At 39.5% G+C, this 15,047-nt stretch overlaps 2 protein-coding genes across 4 annotated transcripts in view; one reads left to right on the forward strand and one right to left on the reverse strand.

Annotated features, from left to right (window-relative positions):
* The window catches only part of LOC121084635 (poly(rC)-binding protein 3-like), a 62,422-nt gene extending 56,419 nt beyond the window's left edge, over positions 1-6,003 (forward strand). For all 3 annotated transcript variants that reach the window (XM_040586355.1, XM_040586359.1, XM_040586360.1), the window contains one exon: positions 3,870-6,003. In XM_040586355.1, coding sequence (XP_040442289.1) covers positions 3,870-3,930 — 61 coding nt within the window. In that variant the 3' untranslated portion in view covers positions 3,931-6,003. The remainder of the gene's footprint in view (positions 1-3,869) is intronic.
* On the reverse strand, positions 789-12,833 carry ZNF830 (zinc finger protein 830). Its single transcript, XM_040586361.1, has 10 exons — positions 12,665-12,833; positions 12,385-12,484; positions 11,270-11,390; positions 10,677-10,710; positions 9,127-9,338; positions 8,698-8,788; positions 7,845-7,908; positions 4,760-4,840; positions 3,367-3,443; positions 789-1,466 (listed from the first exon to the last, which is right to left on the reverse strand). Exons 1-10 carry the CDS (start codon positions 12,784-12,786, stop codon positions 1,283-1,285), a joined length of 1,086 nt encoding a protein of 361 aa, XP_040442295.1. The 5' UTR covers positions 12,787-12,833; the 3' UTR covers positions 789-1,282.
* Positions 12,834-15,047: the final 2,214 nt, after the last annotated feature.

Genomic DNA, 15,047 nt, shown 5'->3' on the forward strand with positions numbered 1-15,047 from the left:
GAACATTTCTGTATTTCAACACTCTCTGAACGTTGCTATCTCAACAACAATAATAATGCATCTAAGACTGCAGTGTTATGTCAAACATTTTAGCAATAACAGCTACTTACACTCATGGTTATTGAATCAACCAAAACACCAATGGCTGTAAACCAGCATATGTGAGCAGGAATAAATGGATGCACCAAACTGCTTGAATTTTGACAGCTTTATAAATATAAAGAGCTGAATCCAAGCATCATGGTAAAATCAAACCACACACTTTTCCTATTTTTTCAAAAGTCCTCAGCAAATTTGAAATGTTTTAAGATTGGCAAAAGTAAAAAAATACACTTTGGCCAGGGGAGGGGGAGGAAAAGACACTTACCAAAGCTCAAGGTAGTTCTGCTTTCTCTGTCCTAGTCTTGTCAAGTCCACCAGTTCTTGATTTTACTTCATCTGTGTTTTATCAGAACAGAAATCAATTTTAGATGCTCTGTGCCTAAGATATTTTAAGAAAATTTCTAGTATTTACAGCTAGAGAAATGATTTTACCTCATCAGTTTCCAGTGCAGTACCTCCCTCTCTAGCATTCTGTCACCCTTTAATGTAGCTAGGCAAATATGTAAACATTGTGTTTTCATCCCTCTGGTTCAAGAAAAGTGAGGTATGCTACACAAAACAAAATACTATGAAGAAAAATACTTAGAACTGCCTATGGCACATCACAGTGTATATACACTGTGGAGAAGCTGTAGCTCAACGTTTCTGAGCTTGGTCCTTACACAGAGAAACTGTAACAGATCCTGAAAAAAAAGGTACATATTTTATTGGGAGCTGGGGCAACAGATGGAAGAGCACTCAGAAATTTTAAGATAACATATATGTGTAATATTTTCCTTTCCCTACCCCCCCCAATCTCAGAAAACTCTATACGCTATCACTTTTGCAAGTAATTTACTTCTATATACAATAACCCAAGTCTCAAAATTACCAGATAAGATATATCTAATCTTCCAAAACCTTAGAGATTCTTCAGTTACTTATTAATTCTATTAAAATAACTCTGGTAGGAAACAAATAATTTTAATAGGAAAGATGCATTCAATATTGTAAAACATTTGAAATATACAGTTTTTACAGCAAGTAATACACCACTGTAGATCTATAAAGATTTTTTTTAATACACTTGGCTCTTTACCACCACATGATCCTCTTTAAATAAATATTTAACAAAAGCATTTCACTTCTAACAATGGAAGTAACATCACGGGAAGGTATTATCAACCATGATGCAGAAATGCTACAACAAAGCCCCTTTCACCCGCCAGTCTTGAGACAGCAAATCCTGCAATTCTTCTTCATCTTCGCTACCAACAGCTTCATCCTCTTTCTCTTGTGTTGCTCTTAATCTCATGGCTTCCTTTAACTTCTCCTTCATCAGATCCTGGCGGTTACGCAAAAGCTCAACACGGCGATAACATTCACTGTTGAAAAGTAAACCACCTATTAACACTTGTGGCCTTTCCACATTAACTATATTTTCTACAGTGCTGGATTTTGCTTCTCCGACTTTGGATGAAGCAAGCTCCACAGTTTCCCATCAATTAAAAAATAAGCTTTCAATACGCTAGCGTACTTTCTCTGTGTTAATCAAGTGGAAACAGACCAGTGCAGAGAGGTGTGGTCAGTTCTCTTAACAATGAGATCTAACTCAAACATTTAACAACTGCAATACCACCACAAATCATTTTTAAAAAAACACACTGAATCAATATCCACTTCTATACTGGAAGAGATGCCATTCTTTGCTCCACTTATGGTTTTCATAAAAAGATGAGCTATCAATCAGCTACCAATTTGATAACTTAGTGGTGGCATCTCTGAAAATCAAAAATCAGCACAAGTGTTCAGATTCTTTATGTGCTTACTGTGTGCTGTTACAAAACATTTTAAGTGAACACAATCCACAAGTTTCCGTTTTCCATTTACTTAACAAGTTCTGTCCTTGAAATATGTTTTATAACAATTATTCTAGCCATTTTAACAGGGTATTTTGTTGAAAATGCTAAGTAATATCAGCCTGATTTGAATATATCTTTCCTTCCTTCATTCCTATTTGCTAGGAAAAGTCAACAAGGAAAAACTATTATCTAGATCCTATTTCCCCTTGCGTTTCTGCAATAGGATTACTTACAGGCAGTCACAGCTGAGTATTTGAAGGCTAAGGAAAACATGAATGTCACTGAAATTAATTTGATTTTGAATTTGATTTGAAGTAGCCTGCACTTAAATACACTCAGAGGACAAAGCTACAAAAGGAGTATTTAACAATTTGGAAATTTTCTTCTGGGGAAAAATAATTGTGGTAACAAACTTGAAATTCTCTACAGATTTCTGAATTTGATTCTATGTTCTACAGCATCCTAAGCTACTGGGGAAAATGAACGCTCAAAGACAGCCGGGCTTAGCTCAAGCCCTCTCCAAAATTACATGAGCACTGTTAAAAGACATTCCTGTACCACCAAAGCTCAGTTTGAATCCAATGCTGTTGTTACGATATGCTAATTATCTGTAGCACGTAAATCTGTCCAGATGGTTTAAGTGTTCCTTTAATTTTTAGTGTCTCCTTTTTGTTGCAAGGTTCATTAAAATCAGAATTCATTTTTTTCTTTTCAGTCACTACCATTGCTATAATCACTGTTAATCAAATGTTGAGCTACATAAAGATGGTGATAATCTGTTCCACTAAGCTGTATTTCAGGTTACTTAAGAGTTTAAACTAATGCTTATCCAACCGCTACAGCTACTATTTCAACAAAATGAACAAAAAAGCCCCAGTTCATGCAATGAAGTGCAACATTCAAGAAAACCTTTAAGTACACTTTTATTAGAAACAAGGAGAGTTAGTCACAGAACAGGAAATTTTCAGTCCAGCAAATCAGTGGTGAAAACACAAATCTTGTTATTAAAATTTTAATTGCAGTACAGAATATCAGACTTTGTTTTTTAGAAGTGTTCACATAAATTCTATATCAATCAGAATTCACAGAGAAATACAAAGGAAGACATTTGAGAGAGGGAATAGGGATAGTTTGTTAAAAGAATTTGCCTACTATTGCTTTACTTTGCCCATGCCTGCTTGCTGTACTTTCAGTGATTCCAGTGCATTCTCTCTTTGCAAATAATTACGTAACTGCACCAAAATTCATGCTTTTATTAGGTATCATTCTGCAATTTGAAGGAGTCTGTCCTTCCAATATTTAGTGATTAATGACAGGTAATATCACAGAAGATTAACATTAAAAATGTTTTTAGCACTCTAGTCAAATAGTGATACATTACTGCTGGAGAACAGAAAGTTGGAGGAAAAATTGATCTACTTACATCTGCTCATCAATTTCTCCAATCTGACGATCTAGTCGTCCCTCCTCATCATCTTCTGCCACTATCGCTTCTGAAATCTAAACCAGAAAAGCACTAAGAAAATTCACCTTCATCCTCAATTCCACTGTTGTTCCTTTTTGATCTCTGTGTCTTTCCTTCCTCCCCTCTACCTCCAGTCAATGTCAGTCTCCTATACGTATACTCTCACCTTCACAAAAGACTCTGGAGGCAAATACAGAAAAAATCTGATCTGGTTTAATTTGAAGTAGAAATGTTTTTTCTTAAAACTAAAAGCAGTTTGGCTGCTTTGGGGTTAACCTTTCAAATTTTCCAATATACTACTATTTGAAACTAAGCATAAACAAACTATGTGCATCCAAAGTCTGAGGTTGAAATAGGACTATACCCCAATGCCTGGAACTTAGCTACACATGCTTATTGAAAGTATTGGTTAAATATTCCCACTAGATCCCGAAGTGTTTCTAATCTGTTATTTTTTGCAGCATATACTTTCTCAAATCTGAATGTCTGGGAGATGCTATGCAATCAATGGTCCACGCATAACTGAGAAGATTCCTTCTAAGCTGAAGAATTATCTGAATGGCTAATGCTAGCAAAATGTATCCACCACCGCTTTTGTATGAACATTCGCTCTGTTTATAGTGCTGACCGCTTTAAAATGAGCAACAATAAATTTTTTTGCACCACTTTTCTTAGCAGCTGACATATAAGCAATTATTTACAATTAAAATTTAAAAACTAGCAAATACTCTAAAGGAAGATTGAGAACACCAGGTATCTTTAGTGACAGTTTGATATTATACAAAAGGGCAGATAAAAACCTGTTTCGGGAAGACTTTCCATGCAATGCTAAACAGTAAAAAATGGAAGTACAAAAAAATTGTGACCAACTTCTGTGTTACATGCACAAAATCTTTTGTCACTTTCCCAAATTTTGGGGTTCCTTTCCAGAACATGTAAATTAATCATAAAACCCAGGTTACCTATACTTTATATGAGTGGTAGTTTGTTCTGTGTTTTTCAGTTGAATATGAATATATCTCATCTGATGAGCCCACAATTATGTCCTCTTTGGATACAGGACACTGATCTGAGATATATGCTATCTTATTTAAATAAATTTAACTAATGTAACTAGATATATATCGATGACTGGATCCTGACCAAAAGCTTTTTCAACTTAATTTCCCTTAAGTAGAAAACAGAAGGAACCCTTTGCTCATTTATAAAGTGTATTTAACCACAAACTGCATTGCAACAAACAGCTGAGAAATGCAGATTTCAGTCATTCTGCTGCAGAGCTGCATGAAACTGTTGTTTTCCTTACTGTGTATAGTATTTAGAATCAATAAAAATAGATTCCATTACTTACTGTGTTGACCTGTCGCATTGCCTTTTGAAATTCATCCCATTCTTTGTCCATCTGATCCTTTGGAGCATCAACTTTTCGCACCTAAGGAACATGAAAAAACAAGCTTATTAAAAGTTTATGTCTAGTGACTCTTTGGGGCACTGTAAAACACCTGAGAAATCGGACAAATTACACTGTGTTCTCAGAAAAGTCAGGTCAGCATGCTTCAGTTTAGCTAATGTATATGAGTAAGAGAGTGCAGCTGCACAATGATTTTGGTGGAAAAATCTGACTCTAATCCTGGATTAAAACAACATCCTTGACTGCAGCATTAAAGAATAATTGACTAAGAATGGATGGTGTGGAATGTTTGGAGTAACAGAAGTGACTAAGTCTGTTAATTTGATGGTCTGCAATTTCACTATGTCAGGTGATAACCTTTAAATTCTTCTGTAAACTGCCTGTTCAATCATATATAGTAGCCATCTCACAAGCCAAAAAGCAGTGAATTATTTGCCTTTGGCATAACATAAAATATCAAATGATATTTGTCGCTAGTATGACTAGTGTTAAGACAGTCTGACTATATTTCAGATCTAGTCTAATTTTGTTGGCTAACAGAAGAAATAGTACAGCTACATACCAACTTTTAACAACATGCAAAGCTTATTCTTCTGTGGTAGGTGGCATTAATTACTAAGAGAAGACTGAAAAAGTAGTAGCTGTAAGAATTCACTTAAGAACTACAACTAAGGTAATCAAAACTCTGTTAAAAACAAGCAAATAAACAAGATAATCTACCTGTGTGACCAAAACTTCCACAATTCAAGACTGGAAGATGTGGTACATAATATGTGTTAGATGACAGATTATGCCTGGCTCTGGACTGGGTGGAAATTATATAGCTAGAGGAACTAAGCAGTTTCAACAGAGTAATTCATGACACCATCTTTTTGCATTAGTTTTATTTTTTCTTTATTTGTTCCTCTCTTTTGGTAACACATCAGTCATCATGATGGTAAAGACAACAGTTTGGTACATTTTATTCCTGAATGATTATACAAAATCCAGTAGTATGAATTAAGTTTGTAGAATAAATTAGAAGCTTCCAAGCAAACTACGTACTGGGAAGTAATAGTCATCATTTCATTTTCTGTTCTGTGATTATTTCTATCATATGTGTATGTACTGTGTTATTACGCATTGTGGTTGTCTTTTGTAATTCATAATTATTTGTATTTCTTACAATAAATTTAAACACTAAAGATATTATTTTTCCTTGAAATATTTATCTAATCCAGAATTTATATGCTTTACAAATTACTAATGTAAAGAATTAATGTTTTTCACACCCACAATATCCCTTCCAAAGGCTCACTGTTAATTCTGAAAATAATTATTTTGTGTATGAGTCCAGCAAAGAATCACTGCAGTCATCTCAGTATAAGCAATGTCACGAATATTTTCCTTCCCCTGCATATTAGCTAAATTTAGAAAGGGCTGATTAAAAAGAAGAGCACCTGAAAGCAATTCAAGGAAGAGCTTATTGGAAAATGTATCCACTTGTAGATTTTAGTAGCCAAGGCGATGACCAGAACAAAAAATCATGTTCTCAGAGATATAAGCAGATTCTCCTTTGCCTGCTAGGCAATCCTGCTTTGTACAAGCTTCCAAGCTCATGGTGAAACTAATTATTTGAAAAATTTAACACTCCAGTTAGTCATATGCAAAAGAAAAAGTGTGGCTTTTTCAGCTACATATTTCAATGTTCAGAATGTCACTATTCAAAACTATTCACATATGCCAGCACGTGGGCATGAGTGGTGCCTAAAGAACCTTGCCAGAGCAAGAGATACCAAAAGCTTGTAATTGGGACAGTGGGACTAACAGAACATAAAGCAGCATTATTTGGAAGGTGTTCAAATCAGAATTCATGGCTCAGCCTCACAATCCAATTTAAATACACCAGCAGCCTTCTACAGTGTGAACAATATGGAAAAATACTCCAGGAAAATAGAAAAGACTTTGAGCCTACAACACTATTATTTCAATAAACAGAGCAGGAAAGCCATCAAATCTGTGGCAAATTTTACAAAACAAACAAACAAAAAAGCCCCAACAGCAACAAAAAGGGTTTCTAATTCAAATATCAGTATTTATTTTGGTCATCATTTGCTACTGTGCAAGTTGAAAGTAGTATGAATGATTCTGATCCAAACGTCAAGATTTTCAGTTGTGTTTTTTTGAGATGCATGTTGAATGCATGCATTTCTTTTCCGAGCACCAAAAAAATCCACAGTGATAGAAGACAAGAGGGCTGAAGACCAAGTTCAGTGTTGTAATATGCCAGTACTAGAGATTACAGTGTATGCCACAATCTAGCTATTTTCACTCTTAACAGGATGTATAGCGTCAGTCACATAGCAACTCTTTAACACGTTTCAACAGGATCTTTCAAAGGACATTACAGAACTATTGTTACATCCTTAATTCCAAAGCAGAACTGGATACACAAATTAGGTGAAATGCTTTTCCTGGGGTGACTCAAAAGAAATAAAAGTAACAGGTGGACTGTTCAAATCTCAGTCCAGCATTTCAATCAACAAATAACATTTCTTCAGTCTTCTTTAAGAGCCACAAAGGAACCACAATCAAAGTATCTTCCGAGAGTTTAACAAGCTTTTCCCACCCACCCCCATCCCTTTCTGTATTTTCTAATTAATACAGAATGAATGGTTCAAAGCTGTGACAAGGCAGGTTTAGACTGGACATTCGGAAGCATTTCTGTACCAAGAGGGTGGTCAAACACTGGACCAGGCTTCCTAGAGAGGAGGTTTATGCCCCATGCCTGTTGGTGTTTAAGAGGCATTTGGACAACGCCCATTAACAACATGCTTTAACTTTTGGTCAGCCCTGAACTAGTCAGGCAGTGGGACCAGATGATCGCTATAGGTCCCTTCCAACTGAAATAGCCTATTCTATTCTAAATAGTTCATTTTCTTACATTCTGATATGACTAATTACCTGGAAAAGCATCCTTACTCCTCAGAAAGCATTACAACTGGCAGAAATAAATCCAGAAGCACAAAAAGATCATATGACTTACTTTTGCATCCACTTCAGGATCATCAAAGAAACCTTCTGGCAAAGCTTCAGCCGTGTTTTCTTTCCTGAAATGATTGACTACTATTATCCCAAGTTAACACTTTACAACCTGCTTTATTGTAGAGTTAAAAATAGTCAAGAATAAAATCCATAATCTTGTAGAAAAGGACCCAGAAACAGAGCCAGTTCTTTATGCCCCGAGTTTTACCTACAACCATCAAAACTTTCTTCTTCAGCATGGTCTTACCTAACTTAAACTACACAGACAGGTCTAAATCTCACTGTCACAACAGGAGCTTAGGTTTCTTAAACTATTCTTTCCAGTGCACTGAGCACCCAAACATTTTAACAGCACAGTCTGTACTTTTGAAAACCTAAACCACTGTCTAAAAAGTGCTCAAGTGAAGTGAACCATTACTATAGAACAAGCAAATGGTTTTCTTTAAACTGTTAAAGCAGAGGTTGCCATTAAGCTTCCAAAGTATCTTGCTTTGTTAAAATTTAAACTTTTATTTTAATTTTATTATAATTATATATATATTTATATATATATAATTTATATATAATTATAAAAAACTTAAATTTTAAACTAAAATTTAAAAATAAAACTAAACAAAGTTAAAATTTCCAAATAGAGATGTCTGACACTGTATGGCATTGCTCCATCTCTTATCCTACCCCTATTGTATGAAACACCTGTCTGAAATAATGCTAGATGCTGACACACACACAAACTATGCAGAATACAAGTTGACAACATGACATATTTCTAAGTGATCACTGTCTGTATTTCCTGGAAGAGTAATGTTTATTTACAATTCCCAAATCCATCAGAATTTGATTTGACTGCTTACCTTTCCACTATCTTCTCCTGTATCTCTGCTTTCTGTATGGATCCTGAATGGGAAACTATAGGAGCGGCTGTAGTTTTGCTGTCAAAGAAGTCTGTAAGAAAGGACAGAAGCCTATGAACAGAAAGAACAACTGTTCAAGCTTCTTTATAAAATTCTGACTAGACAGGAATTTCAAATAACACCTTATAGAATCAAGGGAAGAACAGCCAGACATTATTTCACATGACAACCTCAAACAATTAGAACATAAATCAGTAAGCATGCCAAGAAAACACCACACAGTAACAAGCCATCAAAGAACCTCCTTTCTCTCCTTCCAACGTTACACACCCTAACCAGCTAACAGCAATAATTAGAAAAATACATGAAACCACTCCATCATCACAACACAGCTTCTCCTTACTGAATCACTATTTCAGTCAGCATTACCTGCAGGCAGAGAATTAGCTACTACTTCTTGACTTGGAGGTTTAATTTCAGCGTTATGCGTAGCAGAAGATTTGTCTGATTGATCTTGTTCTTCCTCTTCATCATCATCATCATCATCATAATTTCCTGACAATAAACTGGGACCTGGATCCTTTGAAAGCTTTTCATTTGCACTATCCTGCTCCATTTCATCAAAAAAATCTGCTGGTAGCCTAGTAAAGAACACACAACAGAACTATTTCAGACTTCACACAGATCAGTTACAGTCTACCATATGAAGCCTATTCAATCTGTGAGCAGTATGATTTTTTGGATAGTGTGCAACACCCTAAACCACACAGCTACCGATGTAACCACTCTCTGAAGGCAGCACATACTTGTTGCTTTCATTTGAAGTTTCCCAGAAATGCTCAGGTTAATTCTGAGAACACACTTCAGTTCCATTTCTGTATCTAAATACTGAATATCAGAAACATTAATAAAAACATCCCATAACGAAGCACATTGGGAGGAATGGCAGCTTAGGTAATTCTATGTCCGCAAAGTCATTTGCATCAGTATACCTACTGTGAACACATTAAATACAAAATTCATAGTTCAACGGTCACACTAATGTCATGTAAACCTTGATAACCTTCATGTATAACACAACTACTTGTTTTGGATACCTACTACTGCTCAGAACTGCAGCTTAGAAGAGCCACACAGCCTCAGCAATGAGAAAACCCAGATTTGCTTAGAATAGCTGCAGGCCTGCAAGCCAAACATTTTTCCAGGTTATATTTTAAAATAATCATACTGATCAGTTTAATAACGAACAAACAAACCTCTCAACTGTTAATTTTGTGCACATACTCAGAAGTTTTACAAGGTAACAACAGATAGTATCTGTGCAAGACAGTAACACTTTATCCTGTGAAGAAGTGTACAGGAAACCTGCAGGCCTCATGTGATACCTAACAACCACATAAAGATGTCCAAATCCCTTCAGAAATCTTTAGTGGCAGTAAGATGTTTAACCCAATCTCTTGAAGTCATTTATATTTGCGAGAGTTCAACTGCATGATATGCATTTCCAGGAATTTTCAGTAACAAAAAAAAAATCTTTATAAAGATATGTTGGTGACATTTTTTGGTGTTTTTTGTGAGCATCATTCAAATGTACAATTCAATATACGTTCTAAATTTGTCTTAATTTCAAACTACCATCTCTTCTGCAGTATGCTAGCATTAGAGTGCATGCCACAAGCTAGTTATTTTCACTCTAAGAAACTGTGTAATGCCACCACGTATTAATCCTTAAAGGTCCGATAGCGACAGTAAAAGAATTCCTGTTTTGTCAGAGACACTATAGTTAATACCAGATTTTCTCATCTGCACTGAGGAAGATGCTGCCATGTTCAGGAACATACACATTAGAAAATTAGCAGGGATCTGCTGATTCTCTAAACCTTTACCCTTGGCTAGGAAGGAGAAACAAGGAAGAATAGGGTGAGAATGCAGCAGCTGGTACAGTAATAAGAAACTCTCATGTAGTAAGACCTACTTACCCAGATGTAGATGTATGTGGCTTTTCATCTGTACCTGTATAAAACCAAGAGTCACTTCTTACAATCGGTGCTTTTAAAAGAAATATCCCTCAGACAGACTCCTACTATAGCAGCAAGTTCACAAATGCACACCCAGATAGATAAGATTTCATATATTTACACGATTAGTAGCATCAAGGGAAAAAAATTAACTATCTTTCCTGTAGCATGAACTTTCATACCTGGTTTGAAGTAAACCAGTAGCTTGATCCCACTGAAAAGGAGTAACACCACTTCTAGGCAACCGCTTCTGCTGTTTAATTTACAATCTTTCTGGTTGTTTGGACCACGCCCACAGCTCCATGACCTAACTTAACCCAATAACCCAGATGAAAACTAGGTAAGCTACCAAAAATGCAGGTTTTTCCTGACCTGTGAACTCACAGAGAAAGAGCAAGGCAGACTTTTTCCCTTTTCAGTAGCAACAGGCTGATATTAACTCAAGTCTTATGCATCCACACTCACTTCCATGAGAAAAAAACAACCCAAAAACATTCAAGATGTAAAGTGGCTAGATTCTGGCAAGTGCTTGGTAAGTATTTTTCTCTCCTTACCTTTTATTCTCTTTAACTCTGTGTTGTCTGTATCAACAGTTTTTCTCTTGACAGGATGAGATGATGTGCTAGCAGCAGAACCAGTTGCTGTCTGCTTTGTACCTTTTAATTCCGCAACTCTCTGTAGGGAAGTACAAAATCCAGCAAACTGTCCTAGCAGGAACTTCTGGATTGCAGCTTAAAATACAGTGCTTTTAGAACAGTTTCTTAAAGCAAGTCAATATCTTTCTACAACAAGAGCACTGAAATAGACATCACGGATACCAAAACCAAGACCAATGTTCCTGTCAACCTCTTCTTGAATGATGTGACATGAGGGCAGAGGAATTGACACTTGCACAAGGGAGGCTATATGAGTGAGAAAGGAGACTAAGATCAGCGACACTTACAGCAGTAAGACACTGTAGGAAGGATCAGGAAGACTGGACCTATCCTAAGATCCTGGAATATTAAGCATCTTAAAATTAAAACACAGCTGTAGTATTAAAGACATTAAAGTCACTGTGCCTTGCAACAACCATCTACTCAGTATGCAGCAATGAACTAGGAACCCCTCAGTTCTTTTGGTCTTTTCCTCATTACTTGTCTCTCAGTTTCCACTAAGAAGCGGCAGCAGAATTTAAAGGTATAAAAAAAAACTGATTTAAGGTTGCAACCAAGTTACAAGCTCCCTGAAATCGCTTCACAAATTCTTTATTTTTACTGCTAATTTATAAAGAAAAAGCAACATATTTTCTTAACCACGTGTAAGCTGCCACTTGATAACATACAGGTGAAAAAGCAATCCCAAGGAGGGTTTACAAGTCGGAGTCGCAGACAAGTGACAGTTGAAAGTTGTCGCTAACGTGGAAATAGCTTTACTTCAGAGTACGCCCCTTAGACACGGGACCGTTCTCTCAAGTGCTGCCCTTTCAACGGGTACAGTTTCAAGAAGAAAAGGCAGCTCCGACATTCAGGCTAGTTCTGACACGACTCTCTCCTGACAGATGCTCAGCGGTTACCTGTCAGCGCGCACCCCGCAAAGCGGGTGCCCTGGAGCCGCCCCGCTCCCCCCCGACCCCCCCCCAGCGCCGAGCCGCCCGCGCCGCCCGGGCGGGAAGCCCCCGGCCGCTCACCTCACGGTGCTGCTTGCCCAGGGCGTGGGTCTGCCACAGCAGCTCGCTCTTGACGGGCGCGTTGCACAGCGTGCAGCTCAGGTGCCCCAGGCTGTTGTACGTACCGGCCGCCGTTAAGGGAAGCAGGGCGCTGCGGCACGGACCCCGGCACGGACCCCGCCCGCCCCCCACCGCCCCGCAACGGCCACCCCCTCCCACCCGCCGGGCCGGGCCGGGCCGGGCCGGGCCGGGCCGGGCCAGCGCCCGAGGAGAGGGCTAGAGCGCCCAGTGCCGAGGATATTTGGCGAAGGGCGAGTCGATCCGCTTCTTTCCCGCGTTCTGCCGCTGCTTCTCCCGCATGAGGCGCCGCAGCTCCTCCTGCCGCACCTGCTTCCGCCCCGCGCCCACCCCGGCCGCCGCCATCTTCCCCCGGCGACCAGAGCGGCGGGGCGGGGCCGGGACCTAAGTGACGCTGCTGCCCCGCCCCGCAACGTACACCGGATGGGCGGGGGTCCTGGTGGGCGGAGCTTCGGCTGGGGGCGCGGGAAGCGGAGCCCGGCCCGCCCGCCCCCCAGCCCCCGGGGGAGGCGCAGGAGCAAAAGTAAGGTGATGGCGGCAGAGAAGCGGAAAAAAACCTTGGGCTTGATCAGGGTCTTCAGTAGTTAAAGCCTCTGGAGCACCGTCGGAACTAGCCAGGCATGGTACTGCAGCTGCGGGCCGCGTCTCTGAATAAATGCCCTTAAAAGTGCCGGAAAAGCCACCCCGCAAAATAAGTAAAAAATAAACAAGAAACCCAGTACACCCCGTACGTCCCAACCGGGAAAAGTGCTTCTAAAAAACAAAAACAGAAACGGCTTTTCTTGAAGCTTCAGCTCACGGCCGGTCAGGGTGACATCGCAGGCGCCCCCCCCCGCTCCCGCCCTGGCGGTCCCCCCGCTGGAACAGCCCGCACCGCACCCGCACCGCGACCACGGACAGCTGGGAACGCTCCGCATTTTATTTTTGCTTTTTCATTTATGATAGTACAATAATATAACTAAAAAAAACCTCCAGCCCCAAGTTCCATGGTGTTAAACTCCACTCCAAACGACGAGTGCCCATTACAAGTCAAAGAAGCGTTACTCCAGGTTTACAGGGACACTGCCTTCAGGAGGACCCGGTCACAGGGGACACGGCTACAACCAGGCGTGTTTTACGCTGTTCCCAGAAAGCAAGCTGTCCCGCGGCTCCCTGAACGGCGGATTTAGTTCGTCTCACACCAGCCTGCAGGAGCAAACGGGGCAAGGAAGCGTCTAATTCCATTTCCACGTTCGTCAAACGGCCAGAAGGCAAATCAGAGGTGGGGGGGTGGGTGTAAACGCAGCCAGAGCAACACAGCAGCCGGAGGAAAACGATGGGGTAAGTGCAGCCACGAGCGCCTTTGACACGAGCAGGGCAAGCGGCTGGGGTGAGGAAATGATTCAGTCGCAAAGTATCACAGTACATCTAGAATACAGCATCCGTGAGAATACAGATCTCAATCTTAAGCTATATTAACGTTTACGAATACCGGAGAATATGTTAAATCTCTTCTTCCTTCCCCTTTCTCCCACAGCTGTGGTCTGCTGCAATTTCGAAAAGCACAGGAGTTTGCTTTTACTGAAATTTAAGGCTATTTTGAAAAAATGAAGTGTAGGACCCCCCCTTTCCAAACCAAGTATAAAAGTCAATCAACTCCAGGTCTTAGATAACTCTAAACACAACCATCCATTTTCCAAACTGAATCAACACATTTTTGTATTTGGAAGACAGAAAATTTTATATTCCAAAAGCTTGTTTTCAATATACAGACTTATGTCCTAGAAACCAAATATTCTGATACCATGAGTTACCACCATAAGGTAACTTCAGCTCAGGACACCCACCCTTTGCTGAATCCAGATGTGCCGGTGGGAGAGGTTCATCATCATTCTCTTTGCCTCAAAGTACCTGATTATCAAAAGATCTGCTGTGGAACATAGGAAAGTTAATCCACCTGGCTTTGAGACAGGCTGAGGATTTACTCACACAAGCACATCTCAAGAAGCAGCAGTTTCTGGGAAGGTGTGCTGGGAAGACGATGTCTGCCTATAGCCTTAGTGTTCTCATCCAAGAGAGAAAAATGCAAAGGAGCAGCAGAAACAGACACAGTCTTAGCCATGACCACAGCTCCCAATTCTCTTCATGGACACAAGATGATACTTAACAGACATGCACCTGTGAAAGTTCAGTACATTAGAGGACTTACATTTGAGAGGGTGAGGATCCTTTCCATTACAGGAAAGCAGGTAATTTTGCATTCCCTGAATTAAGCAACGATGTTGCTGGTGGTTTAAGAGTCAGATGAATCTGGTCTAGAAGCAGCACCAAGCTAGGTAGGGTTTCACAAAAATAGCTACAACCAACTCTTCTTCCTCCTAATCTTGACGTGCTGGGGAAATGCAGCATGACCAGACCAGTAGCCTAGGAAAAAATATCCACAGTCCCAGCAAACGTACCATTTCCTAACGTGATAGACAAGCTTCTTAGTTGAGACCTTGAAATCCTCCACAGATGCTGAGAAGCAAGTTACATATGGAAAAAATACAACCTTGAAGAAACAGGTTAATGGTAAAAAATACGGCAACTCCAATTTTGGTATAGTCAAAAGGCATGTTTAGAATAAA

The sequence above is a fragment of the Falco naumanni genome, chromosome 3, assembly GCF_017639655.2.
Source record: "Falco naumanni isolate bFalNau1 chromosome 3, bFalNau1.pat, whole genome shotgun sequence".
Classification (NCBI taxonomy): domain Eukaryota; kingdom Metazoa; phylum Chordata; class Aves; order Falconiformes; family Falconidae; genus Falco; species Falco naumanni.

Coding starts and splice junctions, on each gene's coding strand:
- ZNF830 (XM_040586361.1), bottom strand. CDS start 12,786: ATGGCGGCGGCCGGGGTGGGCGCGGGGCGGAAGCAGGTGCGGCAGGAG. Junction 11,391..12,384: donor TGGGCAAGCAGCACCGTGAG/GTGAGCGGCCGG, acceptor ACTTCCCTACAG/AGAGTTGCGGAATTAAAAGG. Junction 1,467..3,366: donor GGAGAAATTGATGAGCAGAT/GTAAGTAGATCA, acceptor ACTTTTCAACAG/TGAATGTTATCGCCGTGTTG.